Source organism: Anomaloglossus baeobatrachus, chromosome 4, assembly GCF_048569485.1.
Source record: "Anomaloglossus baeobatrachus isolate aAnoBae1 chromosome 4, aAnoBae1.hap1, whole genome shotgun sequence".
In the NCBI taxonomy this organism is placed as follows: Eukaryota; Metazoa; Chordata; class Amphibia; order Anura; family Aromobatidae; genus Anomaloglossus; species Anomaloglossus baeobatrachus.
This window is the reverse complement of record NC_134356.1, coordinates 276,478,767-276,495,815: the sequence shown is the minus strand read 5'-3', so window position 1 is coordinate 276,495,815 and position 17,049 is coordinate 276,478,767. Positions and strand designations below refer to the sequence as shown.

Below are 17,049 nucleotides of genomic sequence, written 5' to 3'. Positions count from 1 at the left end.
AAAAGCGTGCGATGGGGCTGGCCTCATTACAGCATGAGGGATACAAATGGGTAGGTTTCCTGTCTCATGTTGTTTGTGCATTTGACTTATTTTAATGACAATTTTCTATTGATATTGCTACCTTTTTATAACTGCCTAATTATCCTATTTCAACTGCCCAACTTGTGTCTTTGACATTGCTTTGCACTTGTTCATACAACCTTTCATGCCATACCTTCCATCATCCTTGGAAGCAATAGTTAATAATTATCGGCATCTCTTATGTGATCCTTCTATTTTAACCTTCTTGTAGTTTGTATCAATTAAAGATGATTTACTCTACATCTGGCTATGTAGCAATATTGTAGGTTTTCAGTCTTGTTGGATACTTTTAGTCACCTTATAATAATATGTTAAAAGGTTAATATTAAAAGGTATCAACTCTCAGTTCTTTTAAACAAACTTTTTTTATAATAATATGCTCACTTTTGGTGCTTTATTTACCGTACCTTTTCAATATTTCATTTGTTTCTATTCATTTTATGAATTTACACACATTTTTTATATTTGTGCACGTCAGCTGCATTTTTTTGTATATCTGTAGCAGATGAATAACAAGTGACTGACACAAGGTGAAGGCTTCTGTGTAGCGGCTTGACAGATCCTGGCTGCTGAAGTCAGGATGGCTTGGAGAGGAGGAAGTTTGGCGAGAGGGAAACCAATCAATAGAAGGTTACAGTAGTCCAGACAGAAATGAATAAGAGCAACAGTTAAGAGTTTTTGCAATTTCAAGTTGAAAAAAAGTCAGATTATGGAGATGTTTATAAGATGCAAGTGACATGAGTGAGTTATTGGATATAGGTAATACATTAAAGTTATGTGTCAAATAAGACCCCAAGACAGCTAGCTTGTTACTTGGGAGTTATGGTTGAACCATCCAATTAAATGGCAATATCGGGTATAGGAAGGTCAGTAGAGGGAGGAAACAAAAGATGTTCAGTTTTGGAGAGAATCAGTTTTAGAAGAGGGAGATGATGTTAGAGACAGTAAACAGACAATCCCTGATAATTTCATTTAACATGAAAGTAATATCAGGAAAAGTGTATAATTGGGTTTCATCAGCATAGAGATGATACTGGAAACCAATTCTGCTGATGGTTTGTACAATAGGAGCAATATAGAGAGAGAAGAGAAGGAGGCCTATGAGTGAGCCCTGATAGTAAGGGGCAGATAAGAGGTGTAAGAGTCGGCAAAAGAGAGATAGGAGGAGAACCAGGAGAGAATGATGTCCTTAAAGGTGGTGTCACACATAGCGATGACGACAACGACGTCGCTGCTAAGTCACCATTTTCTGTGACGTAGCAGCGACGTCCCGTCGCTGTCGCTGTGTGTGACATCCAGCAACGACCTGGCCCCTGCTGTGAGGTCGCCGGTCGTTGCTGAATGTCCTACTTCATTTTTTTGACGTTGCTCTCCCGCTGTGAAGCACAGATCGCTGTGTGTGACAGCGAGAGAGCGACGAACTGAAGCGAGCAGGGAGCAGGGGACCGGCGTCTGGCAGCCTGCGATAAGCTGTAACCACGGTAAACATCGGGTAACCAAGAAGCCCTTTCCTTGGTTACCCAATATTTACCTTAGTTACTAGCGTACGCTGCTCTCACGCTGCCAGTGCCGGCTCCCTGCTCCCTGCATACGTAGCTGGAGTACACATCGGGTAATTAACCCAATGTGTACTCTGGCTAGGAGTGCAGGGAGCCAGCGCTAAGCGGTGTGCTCTCACGCTGCCAGTGCCGGCTCCCTGCACACGTAGCTGGAGTACACATCGGGTAATTTTCCCGATGTGTACTCTGGCTAGGAGTGCAGGGAACAGGGAGCCAACACTGGCAGCGTGAGAGCGGCGGACACTAGTAACTAAGGTAAATATCAGGTAACCAAGAGAAGTGCTTTCCTTGGTTACCCGATATTTACCTTAGTTACGCTTCCACGTGTCGCTGCTATATAGGGGCTGGTCACTGGTCGCTGGTGAGATCTGCCTGTTTGACAGCTCACCAGCGACCATGTAACGATGCAGCAGCGATCCTGATAAGGTCAGATCGCTGGCCGTGATTGCTGCTGCGTCGCTATGTGTTACACCAACTTAAGGCCGATAGAGTGGAACATGGTGATTAGGAGCTGGTGATCATGGTGTCAAATTCAGCAGAGAGATCTGGGAGAAGCAGCAGGGAGTTGTGGTCATTAGAGTTAGCTGACAATTGGTCATAATGTTTCATTAGAGTGTAAAGAGTGGAAAACCGACAGAAAAGGGTCGAAAAGAAAGTCATCTAAGAGATAGCGAATTAGATGAGAGTGGACCAAGTGTTCCTAGAATGTAGAGATAAAGGGTACGGTTCCACTTGAGCATAGCTTATGATGTGAGAGCATTGGAAGTGATATGCTAGTGACCCTCTGCTGCGAGCGTCAGCCGAGAGTCACGCGACTGTGATCTGATCTTGCAATCGTATCACAGCTGCGGAGAAGAGGGAGGGAGCACCTTCTCCCCATCTCCTCCCCGGCCGGTCTCTGTGTACATCGCACTGCACTCGGATGACATGCAAGTGCATGGCGATTTTTCACACGTTCGCATAGACTTGTATGAGGGTGCGTGAGCTGAGACTCTCTGTCAAACGCAGCATGGTGTGATTCCTTCTGGATGCCGCTATTACATGAGAAATCAATCGCAGATGGACACTGCCCCATAGTTTTGCACTAGATGGAGAACAATCTGATGCTTTATCGGATTCCACTCATCCGTGCAAAACGCAAGTGGAACCTAACCCAAAAAGAAGAATACAGACAGGTCTGTAGATAGCGGAGCAGTTCTGGTTGTGGTTTTCTTTTTTTTTTATTATTATTAAAGGGATTATGACGGCATCTTTAAATAGTTTTGCTTATTAGAATTAAACTGTGCAAAAAAATAAAATGAATAAACTTGACAAATCTTGTCCTCCATTTAGAATAATGAAGCACAATTGTGCTAAAATTTTTGGGACATTTCAAACAGTCACAAATGATGAGTTAGGATAAAACATCTGGATAACCAAAACCATAATGGTTGATACCTCTTAATGGTTAACTGAAAAGATGGTAATAATACCAAGCTTTCGAGACTACTCAGGTCTCTTCATCAGGCTTTAGCAAGCTTTTGAGACTATGCAGGTCTCTTCATCAGGCTCAGTATAATACTGAGCCTGATGAAGAGACTTGTGTAGTCTCGAAAGCTTGCTATTATTACCAACTTTTCAGATAGCCATTAAAAGGTGTCAACCATTGAGGACTCTCAGTTCTTTTAAACAATCTATTTATTGACGCCTCCTGACGAAGCCTTCCGGTGAAACGCGCGTCGAGGCCCCGCCCCACGCCTGGTCTGCCCGATTTTTTTTTTTTTTTCCTGCTTCTGACATGATGCAATGTAATGTGTCCTTGGTTGTTCTAGCTGCCCTTTTTTGGGGGGAATAATTTATGGGATTACATAGACTTCACTTTGCTGGTCTCTACTTCTCTCTCCGTGGCAGCTTGGTTCACTGCAGCCTAGAGCATATGCACATATACCTTGCCAGCAGGTGTTACTGCCATCTTGTGGCCATTCCAGGTAGTTCTGTGGGTTGTTTCTGAGCAAGGGTTTTTCCATCTTCCCTTGCTACCACTGTGCACCCTTGTATCACCCTATGTTAATAAATTTTTTTTGTATTCGACTAGATATTCTTTGTGGTCTTTTTCTTTTAGTGTACCCCTGATTTTTGTTTTTGCTCTACACCTTCACTGGGCTCACAGCATTATAGGTTTTATTATTTGTGGACCTTTCCGTCTCTGGAAATTTTCTAAGGTTATGGAATTTATTTATCTCGACTAGCTAATACGGTACAAAGATATTTTACTGTATCAAAACCATAACTACAAGGTTAAAAAAAAAAACCCATAACATCGGTAAAGTTAATTTTACAAAATGACGCAAATTAAATAATGTATAAGGCAGGGACATAAAAGTCACGACTAAAACCCTTTTTACCCCAGCCAAAAGGTGCAAAGACAATATTGAATTAGGGGCAGCTATCTATTTTGTTTCACTCCTGGTTTTGGCTTACTGATACTGATGCAAAATTCTGATTAAGGCCTGCTTCACACGTTTTTCACTGACATGTAAAATACGCATATGTCCTTTCGTGTGCCGTGATTTACGATACATGTGAGTTGACCATGTGCTAGCCGTGCCCATCATCCGTGATAGCACATGGACGTATACTCACCTGTCTCCGCTCTTACTGTCCGTGGTGCTGAACTCTTTGGCTCTGCTGTGTATCTGGCGCCGCTGACCTCCTCTGCAACTACTTCCGGGTCGGCTGCTCCGTGCATAACTGAATATGCATGAGAATAAGCAGCCGGGCTGGAAGAAGGAGGCAGCAGAGGCTGAAGACAGCAGCGCTGGAGAAGGTGAGTATAAAAAGCTTTATATTTTCAATGTCCGTGTTTTTCTGGTACGAGTTTCACGGACCACACCATAGTGTGGTTCGTGGGACATCAGTGATGCCAGAAAAAAATAGACATGTCTTTGTGCGGAGCACACGGACACGCATGTACGCCGGATGGAGACAATGTCATTGAAAAATCACTAATGTGTGTGCAGACCCATTGATTTTAATGTGTCTGCGTATGTCCATGATTCTGGTATGTATAAAAACTAGCACATATGTACCAGAATCACTGACGTGTAAAAAAGGCCTAAAGGTATTCGCACATGGCGTCCGCCCCTGCCAGCAAAAGCCCCCATAAAATGAACATAGTGCACAGCAATGTCAAGACGACATTGATGTGTACATTCAGTCGTATGTCATTTCTTGAAACCGCTTCAGTATTTGTAAGCCAAAACCAGGAGTGGGTGATAAATACAGAAGCGGTGCCCGTGTTTCTATTATACTTCTCCTCTGATTGTTCCACTCCTGGTTTTGGCTTACTAGTGTAAAATACTGACCAAAGATTCAACGTGTGAATGTGGCAATACGGTTCAGAAACCCTGAAGATAAGTGACATGCCCATTTTTCAACTGGAATTGTTTTAACAACTTCAGGTTTCTAAAAATACAAGCGATTAAAAGACGTGACATGTCCATTCTCCTGGTGCTTTCCATTTGGAAGATGCTCTGTACTTTATAATACAAATAATATGAAAGCTCAAAAGAAGCCTAGAAGACAAGCCACTGCAAATTTGATCTCTGAATCAATTGATGCAGAAAAACCATCATATTCACAAAAAAACACATAAAAAAACACTTCAAAAAGAGCCCAAAAAACATTGAAAAATCTACAGCTAAAAACCACAGAAAATACAATTATTTTGTAGCTTTTTGAGGTTCTTTTTAAACACAGTTATTATGCGTGGGTCATTTCTATATTTAAGGTATGTTCACACAGTTTTTTTTGCCATAGATTTTGGAGTCAACTATGCTCTAAAATCTTCAATAACCGTTTGCCACCGTGGCCAATATCCATTTTTGTTTTTTCATCCTCTTCGTCCAGGAGCTTTTTAATTTTTCCATCCACATGAGGGCTTGTTTTTTGAAAGACTAGTTGTACTTTTGAATGATACCATTCATTTTATATGATTCATTGGAAAGCAGGAAAAAAATCCAAGTGTGGTGAAATTACGAAAAACAATGCAATTCCACAATAGTATTTTTGAGTTTTGTTTCTTTTTACCATGTTCACTATATGATAAAACTGACCTGACAAATATGATTCTCCAGGTGGGTATGATTACGTTGATGCCAAACATGTATTTATAGTGGTAAAAATAAATTTGCTTGTGTCTCTATTTTCTGAGATCTGTACCATTTTCAATTTTTTTGGGATCTGGTGCTTTGTGAGGGATTTTTTTTGTGCCCTGAGCTGATGTTTTTATGGATAACATTTTGGGATGGATACAATGTTTTGATCTCCTATAATTGTATTTTATTGCAATGGACAAAAAAACGTATTTCTGCCTTTTCAATTTTTTTCTCGTTATGTTGTTTACCGATCAGATTAATTTATTTTATCTTTTATTGTTATTATTTTTTATTAGTTAATCCCCTTAGGGGAATTGAACCTGTAATAATCTGTTCACGTGGTACTATACACAGAAGTGCTATTGCAATACTATGTATTGCAAAAATCACAGTCTCATATGAACACCACCTACAGACTGGCTTTCATAGGAAGTACTGTAATGACAGGCATGGGGGTCATCAGCTGACACCTGCCTGTCATTGCAATCTAGTGGTGCGCCCTGCAATCACATCACGGGCGCACCGATGTGGACATAGAATATATTGATATACCTGCCTCCTGATGAAGCCCAGGTGAAACGCGTTGAGGTGCGGTGGGAGAGAGACGCAATTACTTCTGTTCAGGTCTGTGTGTAATTACTGTTACACTGAGCTTTGCTATGTTACTATGCCAATGTGTCCTGTGTATTCTCTGGTTTGACCAGGGTGGCGATTGCATGTGCCGATTTCAGTAGGGGCGTGCTGCCAAACCTGGTCAGACTGGATGAGCGCTATCCACAGTGTTATGCTTTAGCAATGGGAGATTTGCTCATATAGTATTTATTGTGAGGTTTAATATACTACCCTTCACAGATTATTCAATGTAGTTTCATTTTGACATACTGATATGTTGAACATGTGTGTTATTCTGACCCACAAATATGTGATATAAACCTAAGATAGGAGCTACTCTAACACATTGGAATATCTTGTACCTTAGTCTATGGTGGAGCTTTCCCATTGCTAATCCCTATGGGATCAATTAGTGATCAGGAAAATGTGATATTAGTGTATATTTTTAGGCCAATTGGCCATACAGTAATGCGTTATAACATCAAAAGACCCTTGTGATCCATTTGGTCTCTACTATTTATGCCCAGTGAGGGCCTTATATGTCTCTACCCATCTTTCCGCAGTATGTGGGGGTTATATTTGCGGTTTCCTTTGCCCTGCTATGCCTATTGTGTGTAAGTTTTTAATTTTGATATTCAATAAAGCTAATATTTTATGAGGATTACTGACATCGTGAATATTCTTTTTGAGGATAAAAGTGGTTTCACTGATACATAGGATGCTATCCTGATTATCTACAGTACAAGATGTGGAATATGTGGTTCTATAAACACAATGATCAGAGAAGATTGTTATTGCGTTGTGAGGTGCAGACACCTGCAGAACAACACAGCATTTACGCTACTTGTGAAGACGGCCTCGGCATTACTTTTTTATTACTTTTTTATGGGTTAATAGAGAAAAATAATCAATTGCGCCACGTTTTTACACCATTTACCGATCCCCATAAATAATCTGATTGCTGTGTTGTTCGGGTCGCTGCGATTACAGGGACACCAGATAGGTCCATGCTATTTGCTGATTTGTGATGTTTATGTTATAAAAAAGCGCAATAAAAATAAAAAACATTTTTTGTCATTTTTTTCTCATTTATTTATAGTAGTTTTATAGGAACAAATTAATCAGATTTTTTCCATGGCCTTACAAATCCTGCGGTAAAAAACTCACCAAATACTCAATGTGTGTATGTGGCCTTACAAATACTGAGGAAAAAACCTCACCAAATACTGAACATGTGCACGTGGCCTTACAGATACTGAGGTAATAAACTCACCAAATACTGAATGTGTGCACATGGCCTTACAAATACTGAGGTAATAAACTCACCAAATACTGAATGTGTGTATGTGGCCTTACAAATACTGAGGAAAAAAACTCACCAAATACTCAACGTTTGTACGTGGCTTTAGGGCTCATGTGCACGTTGCGTAATAGCGTGCATTTACGCTGTGTTTAGCACTGCAGCGTAAATGCATGCATCCTGTGTCCCCAGCACAATCTATGTAGATTGTGCATAATCCGTGCGCACGTTGCTTTTTTGAACGCAGCAATTTGAATGCTAAAATTTTGACCCAAATCCGTGCGTTCAAAAATGCAGCATGTCAATTAATTTTTGCACTATGGATGCAGCTCCCACTGTCTATGGGAGAGGCAGCATCCCGAGCACATGAACTCGGCATGTAATCTGCTGAAACACTGCATCCATTCTGCAGTGTTTCTGCAGCGATTTGAATCGCACATGTACTGTCAAATCACTGCAGAAATTTCAGCATTTACATGCGAACAAGCCCTTAGGCTGTGTGCCCACGGGACTATGTACACGTGGATATATCTGCAGGTCCGTTCGCAGGTTTACCGCAGCTGCTCCCATTGCTGCGGGATTCCAGTGAAATGTCTGCGGTAAACCTGCGGACATTCATGCGACTTACCTGTGGAAGTCCTAGCCTCTATCTCCATAGTGAATAAAGAGGAGAAAAAAGACGCGACCACAACGCCTGAAAGTGCAAAAGTGATATCTTTATTAGAGCCAGGGGAGGTGAATGGCGGCACAATTACAAGTGAAATGCAGGAAACAGGAAATCCAAGGTAATAAATGGAGTTAAAGACCGTGCACATATATTATTCAATTACCATCCTATAAATAATGGGGTGGTACAAGTTGTCAACCAGGAAGAAAACAAAGCGGTAGAATGGCCAGACCATAGTATAGCGCTACCAGCAATTAAACACCCATAATAGTTGTGAAGTAAAGGGCGTTATCTACAGTTGTATTTAACCGCATATGGGGAGTACAAACATACCTGGAGGAACAAACCCTTGGAGTGTACCGTGACCTGCGTCACCCGACGGCCGTTTCGGCTGTCCAAGCCTTTGTCTTCGCTCCCTGACGAAGGCTTGGACAGCCGAAACGGCCGTCGGGTGACGCAGGTCACGGTACACTCGAAGGGTTTGTTCCTCCAGGTATGTTCGTACTCCCCATATGCGGTTAACTACAACTGTAGATAACGCCCTTTACTTCACAACTATTATGGGTGTTTAATTGCTGGTAGCGCTATACTATGGTCTGGCCATTCTACCACTTTGTTTTCTTCCTGGTTGACAACTTGTACCACCCCATTATTTATAGGATGGTAATTGAATAATATATGTGCACGGTCTTTAACTCCATTTATTACCTTGGATTTCCTGTTTCCTGCATTTCACTTGTAATTGTGCCGCCATTCACCTCCCCTGGCTCTAATAAAGATATCACTTTTGCACTTTCAGGCGTTGTGGTCGCGTCTTTTTTCTCCTCTTTATTCACATTAATTAGCGACCGGTCTGGGTCCTATATCCCACCATGTATTTTGATTTTTCATTCCATTACATACCAACTTGTTAAATCATGGTGTGGCTATGGTCCGTATTTTCTATCTCCATAGTGGAGAGGCAGGACATCCGCAGGTATTTCCGCAGGAATAATTGACATGCAGTTACGTGCGGTTGCGGGACATCCGCAGCATGGGCACAGACATTCGCCATGTCCCATAGGATAGGGGAGTGTCTGTACTTGCTAAAACCTGTGGATTTTTCTAGACAATGAAGATAAATCCGCAGGTTTTCCGCGGGGAAAATGCTCGGGTACAGAGTCCCGTGTGCACATAGCCTTAAGGTCCTGTCACACACAGAGATAAATCTTTGGCAGATGTGTGGTTGCAGTGAAATCATGGACATATTGTTCCATTTGTACAGAGCCACAAACCTGGCACTGATTGTCCACAGTTTCACTGCAACCACAGATCTGCTGCAGATTATCTCCGTGTGTGACAGGGCCTTTAGGCTATGTGCCCACGGGACTCTGTATCTGCGGATTTTTCTGCATCAAAATCCACAGCTTTCCCCCGGAATCCGCACCTTATCATAGGTGCGGATTTTGTTGCGGATTTTGCGATTTTTTTTTTTTTTTTAATTCAATTGAATAGGCAAAATCCGCACGAATATCCACAACAATAATTGACATGCTGCAGATTTTTCCGCACGATTTCCGCTGCGGAAAAATCCGCAGCGTGGGCACAGCATTTCCCAAATGCCATAGAAATGGCTGGGGAGTAGCTGTGCTGCAGATATCTGGAAAATCACGGCTTTTCCGCGAGAAATCCGCGGCAAAATCCGCGCATTTTCCGCAGCGTGGGCACATAGCCTTAGACTTCTCACACTGACTAAAAACCCTCAAAAACTGAAGTACATAGCAATGTACTGAAGGTACTTGGAATTCCTAATGGGCTATTTTATTAAACAATAATTGATAGGATTGCTGAGCTACTTTTTTATTACACAGAATAAGGCCTTATGACGTCGGTGATTTTTCTCATATGCAAAAAAAAGAAAAAAAGTTTAATTTTCAGCAGTGTTTGGTCAATGTATCACCACAGCAACGGCGCAGGAGGCGCTCGCTTTCTAAGGATTTATTTATTACAGTTGGACCTTCCTTATGGTTCTTCACTTGTTTCATGTTTGCATATCACACCCATCAGTGAATGTATGACTAAAACCAGGGATTAGTCAAAACATATTGCTATTTGCCCCTTTTATGTGTTATTTGAATAAATAATAAATAATTATATTTCCATCATTAAGACTTTCCCTGTGTGCAGTGGATTTTCTATATGGTCAATGCATCAGTTTTCACCAGAAGAGATTTTCTCATATGCCAAAAAAAAAAAAATGATACCCATGATTTTAAAACAATGTTTCCCTATAAGAATGTTAAAGAGAATCAGTCAGCAGGATTTTGTAATGTACGGTTGTAATACTGATTAGATTGATACCTTTGGTGAAGAAATCTGCTTTTTTCCTCTTTAATCTCTTCATGACCTAGGACGTATAGGTACCGTACATTCAGATAATGACCCCATCATTACCATGACGTGTTTCCTGTGGATGCAGGCAGAGCACCGGCACTCACAGTTACACAGCATTTCTCCTGATCTGAGCGCTGCTGAAGCATCACTCTGATCAGTAGAAGCGATCAGACTGTGTAATCATAAAGTCCCCTAGGAGGACTAGTAAATTCAGTAAAAAAAAAACAAACAAAAAAAACCCCTGAAACTTCCAATCGCCCCCCTTTTGCCCCACTGAAAATAAAGCAAAAAAACACATATTTGGCGTTGCCGTATTCAAAAATGCCTGATATAGCAAAACATACAATCAATTAATCTGATCGGAGCACGGCAAGAAAAAAATTCCAGACAACAAAATTATAGTTTTTTTGGGTGCTGCAACATTGCATTAAAATGCAATAACTGGCGAAAACGTTGCATCTACGCAAAAAATGTCAGCTAAAGACGCAAAAAATAAGTCCTCACTGAGCCCCAGATCCTAAGAAATGAGAGCGTTACAGGTCTCGGAAAATGGAGATAAAAGTGCAAATCTTTTTTATTTGTTTTTTTCACCACTTAGATGTAAGTAAAACTAGACATACTGTATTTCATTCAAAAGTACAACTCGTCCTGCAAAAATCAAGCCCTTATACGGCAATATTGAGGTAAAAATGAAAACGTTATGGCTCTTGGAAGGAGCTAAAACCAAACTGAAAACGAAAAAACGAAAATCCCAAGGGCGTAAAGGGGTTAACCCTTTCACGGCTAATGACGTACTATTACATCATTGGCCGTGTCCCCCAGGTTACTGTGACCTCCAGCGGCAAGCCAGTAAGTAATCCCCGCACAGGTCTGCTGATCTGATCATGTGCGGCTAACAGGCGTGGGTGGATCGGAAGTAAAATCTGTCTTCAGCAAACACTTTCCCATTACTGAGATAGGAGATGGCAGTTGGTACTGATGTGATTCCATGATGACGGGAGGAGGGAGGTGCTAGAGACAGAGGGCGGAGCTAGAGGCAGAGGGAGGATTGAGAGGCAGAGGGAGGATTGAGAGAGAGGGAGGGGCGAGAGGCAGAGGGAGGAGTGAGAAGCAGAGGGAGGAGTGATAGGTAGAGAGAGAGAGAGAAGCGCGAGAGGTAAATAAGGAGGAGCGAGAAGCAAATAAGGAGGAGCAAAAGTCAGAGGGAGGAGCGAGTGGCAGAGGGAGGAGAGGAGTGGGAGGCAGAAGGAGGAGCTACAGGCAGAGGGAAGAGCGAGTGGCAGAGGGAGGAGCGAGAGGCAGAGAGAGGAGAGGAGTGAGAGGCAGAGGGAGGAGCTAGAGGCAGAGGGAGGAGCGAGTGGCAGAGGGAGGAGCGAGAGGCAGAGGGAGGAGTGAGAGTCAGAGGGAGGAGCGAGATGTAGAGGGAGGAGTGAGAGTCAGAGGGAGGAGCGAGATGTAGAGGGAGGAGTGAGAGTCAGAGGGAGGAGCGAGATGTAGAGGGAGGAGCGAGAGGTAAATAAGGAGGAGCTAGAAGCAAATAAGGAGGAGCAAGAGTCAGAGGGAGGAGCGAGAAGCAGAGGGAGGAGCGAAAGGCAGAGGGAGGGGCGAAAGGCAGAGGGAGGAGCGAGAAGCAAAGGGAGGAGTGATAGGTAGAGAGAGAGAGAAGCGCGAGAGGTAAATAAGGAGGAGCGAGAAGCAAATAAGGAGGAGCAAAAGTCAGAGGGAGGAGCGAGTGGCAGAGGGAGGAGAGGAGTGGGAGGCAGAAGGAGGAGCTACAGGCAGAGGGAAGAGCGAGTGGCAGAGGGAGGAGCGAGAGGCAGAGAGAGGAGAGGAGTGAGAGGCAGAGGGAGGAGCTAGAGGCAGAGGGAGGAGCGAGTGGCAGAGGGAGGAGCGAGAGGCAGAGGGAGGAGTGAGAGTCAGAGGGAGGAGCGAGATGTAGAGGGAGGAGCGAGAGTCAGAGGGAGGAGCGAGATGTAGAGGGAGGAGCGAGAGGTAAATAAGGAGGAGCTAGAAGCAAATAAGGAGGAGCAAGAGTCAGAGGGAGGAGCGAGAAGCAGAGGGAGGAGCGAAAGGCAGAGGGAGGGGCGAAAGGCAGAGGGAGGAGCGAGAAGCAGAGGGAGGAGCGAAAGACAGAGGGAGGGGCGAAAGGCAGAGGGAGGAGCGAGAGGCAGGAGGAGGAGCGAGAGGCAGCGAGAGGAGCGAGAGGCAGAGGGAGGAGCAAGAGGCAGAGGGAGGAGCGAGAGGCAGAGGGAGGAGCGAGAGGCAGAGGGAGGAGCGAGAGGCAGAGGGAGGAGTGAGTCAGAGGAAGGAGCGAGAGGCAGAGGGAGGAGTGAGAGTCAGAGGGAGGAGCGAGATGTAGAGGGAGGAGTGAGAGTCAGAGGGAGGAGCGAGATGTAGAGGGAGGAGTGAGAGTCAGAGGGAGGAGCGAGATGTAGAGGGAGGAGCGAGAGGTAAATAAGGAGGAGCTAGAAGCAAATAAGGAGGAGCAAGAGTCAGAGGGAGGAGCGAGAGGCAGAGGGAGGGGCGAAAGGCAGGAGGAGGAGCGAGAGGCAGAGAGAGGAGCGAGAGGCAGAGAGAGGAGCGAGAGTCAGAGGGAGGAGCGAGATGTAGAGGGAGGAGTGAGAGTCAGAGGGAGGAGCGAGATGTAGAGGGAGGAGCGAGAGGTAAATAAGGAGGAGCTAGAAGCAAATAAGGAGGAGCAAGAGTCAGAGGGAGGAGCGAGAGGCAGAGGGAGGAGCGAAAGACAGAGAGAGGGGCGAAAGGCAGAGGGAGGAGCAAGAGGCAGGAGGAGGAGCGAGAGGCAGAGAGAGGAGCGAGAGTCAGAGGGAGGAGTGAGAGTCAGAGGGAGGAGCGAGATCTAGAGGGAGGAGCGAGATGCAGAGGGAGGAGCGAGAGGTAAATAAGGAGGAGCTAGAAGCAAATAAGGAGGAGCAAGAGTCAGAGGGAGGAGCGAGAGGCAGAGGGAGGAGCGAAAGACAGAGGGAGGGGCGAAAGGCAGAGGGAGGAGCAAGAGGCAGGAGGAGGAGCGAGAGGCAAAGGGAGGAGCGAGAGGCAGGAGGAGGAGCGAGAGGCAGAGAGAGGAGCGAGAGGCAGAGGGAGGAGCAAGAGGCAGAGGGAGGAGCGAGAGGCAGAGGGAGGAGTGAGTCAGAGGGAGGAGCGAGAGGCAGAGGGAGGAGTGAGAGTCAGAGGGAGGAGCGAGATGTAGAGGGAGGAGTGAGAGTCAGAGGGAGGAGCGAGATGTAGAGGGAGGAGTGAGAGTCAGAGGGAGGAGCGAGATGTAGAGGGAGGAGCGAGAGGTAAATAAGGAGGAGCTAGAAGCAAATAAGGAGGAGCAAGAGTCAGAGGGAGGAGCGAGAGGCAGAGGGAGGGGCGAAATGCAGAGGGAGGAGCGAGAGGCAGGAGGAGGAGCGAGAGGCAGAGAGAGGAGCGAGAGGCAGAGAGAGGAGCGAGAGTCAGAGGGAGGAGCGAGATGTAGAGGGAGGAGTGAGAGTCAGAGGGAGGAGCGAGATGTAGAGGGAGGAGCGAGAGGTAAATAAGGAGGAGCTAGAAGCAAATAAGGAGGAGCAAGAGTCAGAGGGAGGAGCGAGAGGCAGAGGGAGGAGCGAAAGACAGAGAGAGGGGCGAAAGGCAGAGGGAGGAGCGAGAGGCAGGAGGAGGAGCGAGAGGCAGAGAGAGGAGCGAGAGGCAGAGAGAGGAGTGAGAGTCAGAGGGAGGAGTGAGAGTCAGAGGGAGGAGCGAGATCTAGAGGGAGGAGCGAGATGCAGAGGGAGGAGCGAGAGGTAAATAAGGAGGAGCTAGAAGCAAATAAGGAGGAGCAAGAGTCAGAGGGAGGAGCGAGAGGCAGAGGGAGGAGCGAAAGACAGAGGGAGGGGCGAAAGGCAGAGGGAGGAGCAAGAGGCAGGAGGAGGAGCGAGAGGCAAAGGGAGGAGCGAGAGGCAGAGGGAGCTCCATGGACCACAATAGGTACGTGTTTTATGTGTGAAAAATATGGATGTACATGAAAATTGGAAGTCTCAATGAGGTCTATTGTGGACAGAATGTGAAAAATCTTTTGAAAGTCGCTCCCTGATGTTCTGACTACTCTGTGATACTAGGGCTTTCTACAGAAGATCTTAGTAGAGCTGTAGCTTAGGATCCATATCACAAGAGCGTTATACGGGAGCATTTTTGTACTTGTTTTAAAGGGCACCTGTCAGGTCTCTCCAACCCAGCAGCATTCACATTTGCAAGTCAAAATTCCCTTCCTAACCAGCCTTCTATAACATAGTTCTCCAAAATCAATGTGTAAAAAAAGCATTTATTACCTACATTTTTTGTATGCAAATTAGGGCCTTGATTAGTTGAAGGAGCATTGTTTCCCCAGACTAGTCAGCCCTCTTTCCATGATATCACACCCCTGTGGGCATGATGACATTATTTCGTGGAGCTGGCATTATTGCAGGTCCTGGAAACCTTGCACATATAGGCGGCTCATTTCGGCAGTGTGTCTCAGAAGCAGGGTGTACACGTCCCGGCTTCAGAGAGGTGTGCTGCACATGATCGGAAGTGCAGAAGCTGTTTTCTGATCATGAGCAGTCTGCCTTTCTGAAGCCGGGACGTGTACACCTAGCTTTAGAGGCGCAGTGACACTGCCGAAATGGGCCACATGCATGTGCTAGATTTCCAGGAGCTGACTATGACGCCGGCTCATGGAAATCGTGTCATCATGTCCATAGGGGCGTGATAACATGGAAAGAGGGCCGACTAGTCTGGGGAAATAATTCCTCAAGGGCTCGTCAAGGTCCTAATTTGCATAAGAAAAACAGGTAATAAATTCTTTTTTTACTCATTGATTTTAGAGAACGATGTTATTATACAGGGCTGGTTAGGAAGGGACTTTTGACGTGCGAATGTCAATGCTGCTGGGTTGGCGTGCATATGGGACCTGACAGGTGCCCTTTAAGCCTGCAAATCCTAGTCGTGGATCTGAGCACCATAAGGACCTCTTACTCTGTGATCACAGCCAAAACTTGCATTAAAGTGTATAGTCCACAGGCCCTGATAGCCACAGATGACTTATCACGTAGTGGGAGAGCCACTAGTCCTGATGTATTCTGAAAAGGGTGAAAATTAATTTTGTAAGATGGTAAAATAAAATTTCTGTAGATGGCGACTGCTAAAATGGGGCAGGATACATATATTAAAGGGGATGTTCACTAGTTAGGCAACCCCTTTTTAAATGAAGTGGTGCACCATGTAAAATAAATGTAACCGATGCTCACCTTGCACGCTGGCGCTGTTCCAGTGACTAGGGTCTACCAGGGATCACATGACATCGGCTAATCAGTGGCCGCTTTTGGGATGTGAAGAAGTTGGAGCGTAGCAGCCCAATTCTGGCCACTGATTGTCCGCCGGGCTCATAACATCACACAAGTCTCAGTGCCCACTATGCTGGAACAGAGGCAGTATGGAAGGGGTGTCTGGTGTTTTTACTCTATAAGGGGGTCGTCTTCATTTACAAGACTCCTGTAAGGAAACCAGTCCACCTAAGCACATAACAATGAAAGAAATGATCAGTTACCACAGAGCAGGAGGGCATGAATTATTAATGGATGCCTGGCAGTGTGCCACAGCTAGTGCCCTGCACTTCTCCAGTCACCTGCACTGCCCTATCCGTGCCCGGCTCCGTACAGGCCCTCACACAGGAGCTGAGTCACAGAGAGCGGCCATAGGATGCTCTTACCTGCTATACAGGCAGTGAGGAGGACGGAGCGGAGGAGGCGCACACTGACACCGGCCGGCAGCACTTCGCCTCTCCCGGGATATCTGCGTGTCGGGATCCTCCACCTTTACTTTCCCCTCCCCTCGTGCTGTCTCTAATGTCAGGCCAGGGTGACAGACATGCGTGTGGGGGATGCCGGGAAATTCCTGTGCGGCCAGCACCAAATATGAGCATGGAATGAAGCTTGGAAGCTGCAACACTGGGGCTTTTCTTTTTTGGCCGGTACCCGCCTCCTCCATTGCCAGCACAGGAGCAGGAGAGAGGAGCTGACAGTGCGAGGCGAGCATGGAGGACAGGGAGCACCTGCCTCTCCAGCCCAGAGAAGGGGCAGCGCTCATATTGGGGGGTAGACCAGGGATGGGGGTCCTGGCAATGTTCGTCTAGTGGTCAGTGGGGTCCTGACAAGTAACCCTCCTCTTGAAGGCAGTGGGATCCTGGCAACCCTCCTCTTGAAGGCAGTGGGGACCTGACAACCCTCCCCGTGGGGTTCTGGCAACCCTCCTCTTGAAGGCAGTGGGGACCTGACAACCCTCCCCGTGGGGTTCTGGCAACCCTCCTCC

At 45.7% G+C, this 17,049-nt stretch overlaps 1 protein-coding gene across 3 annotated transcripts in view; it reads right to left on the bottom strand.

Annotated features, from left to right (window-relative positions):
* Window positions 1-16,744, bottom strand: part of MSRB3 (methionine sulfoxide reductase B3) — a 289,938-nt gene extending 273,194 nt beyond the window's left edge. The window contains exon 1 of one of the 3 annotated variants that reach the window (XM_075344863.1): window positions 16,451-16,744. In XM_075344863.1, coding sequence (XP_075200978.1) covers window positions 16,451-16,728 — 278 coding nt within the window. In that variant the 5' untranslated portion in view covers window positions 16,729-16,744. Of the gene's footprint in view, window positions 1-15,989; window positions 16,232-16,450 lie in introns of those variants that run through there. The other 2 variants (XM_075344862.1, XM_075344864.1) reach the window with 2 other exon arrangements.
* Between the last annotated feature and the right edge of the window lie 305 nt (window positions 16,745-17,049).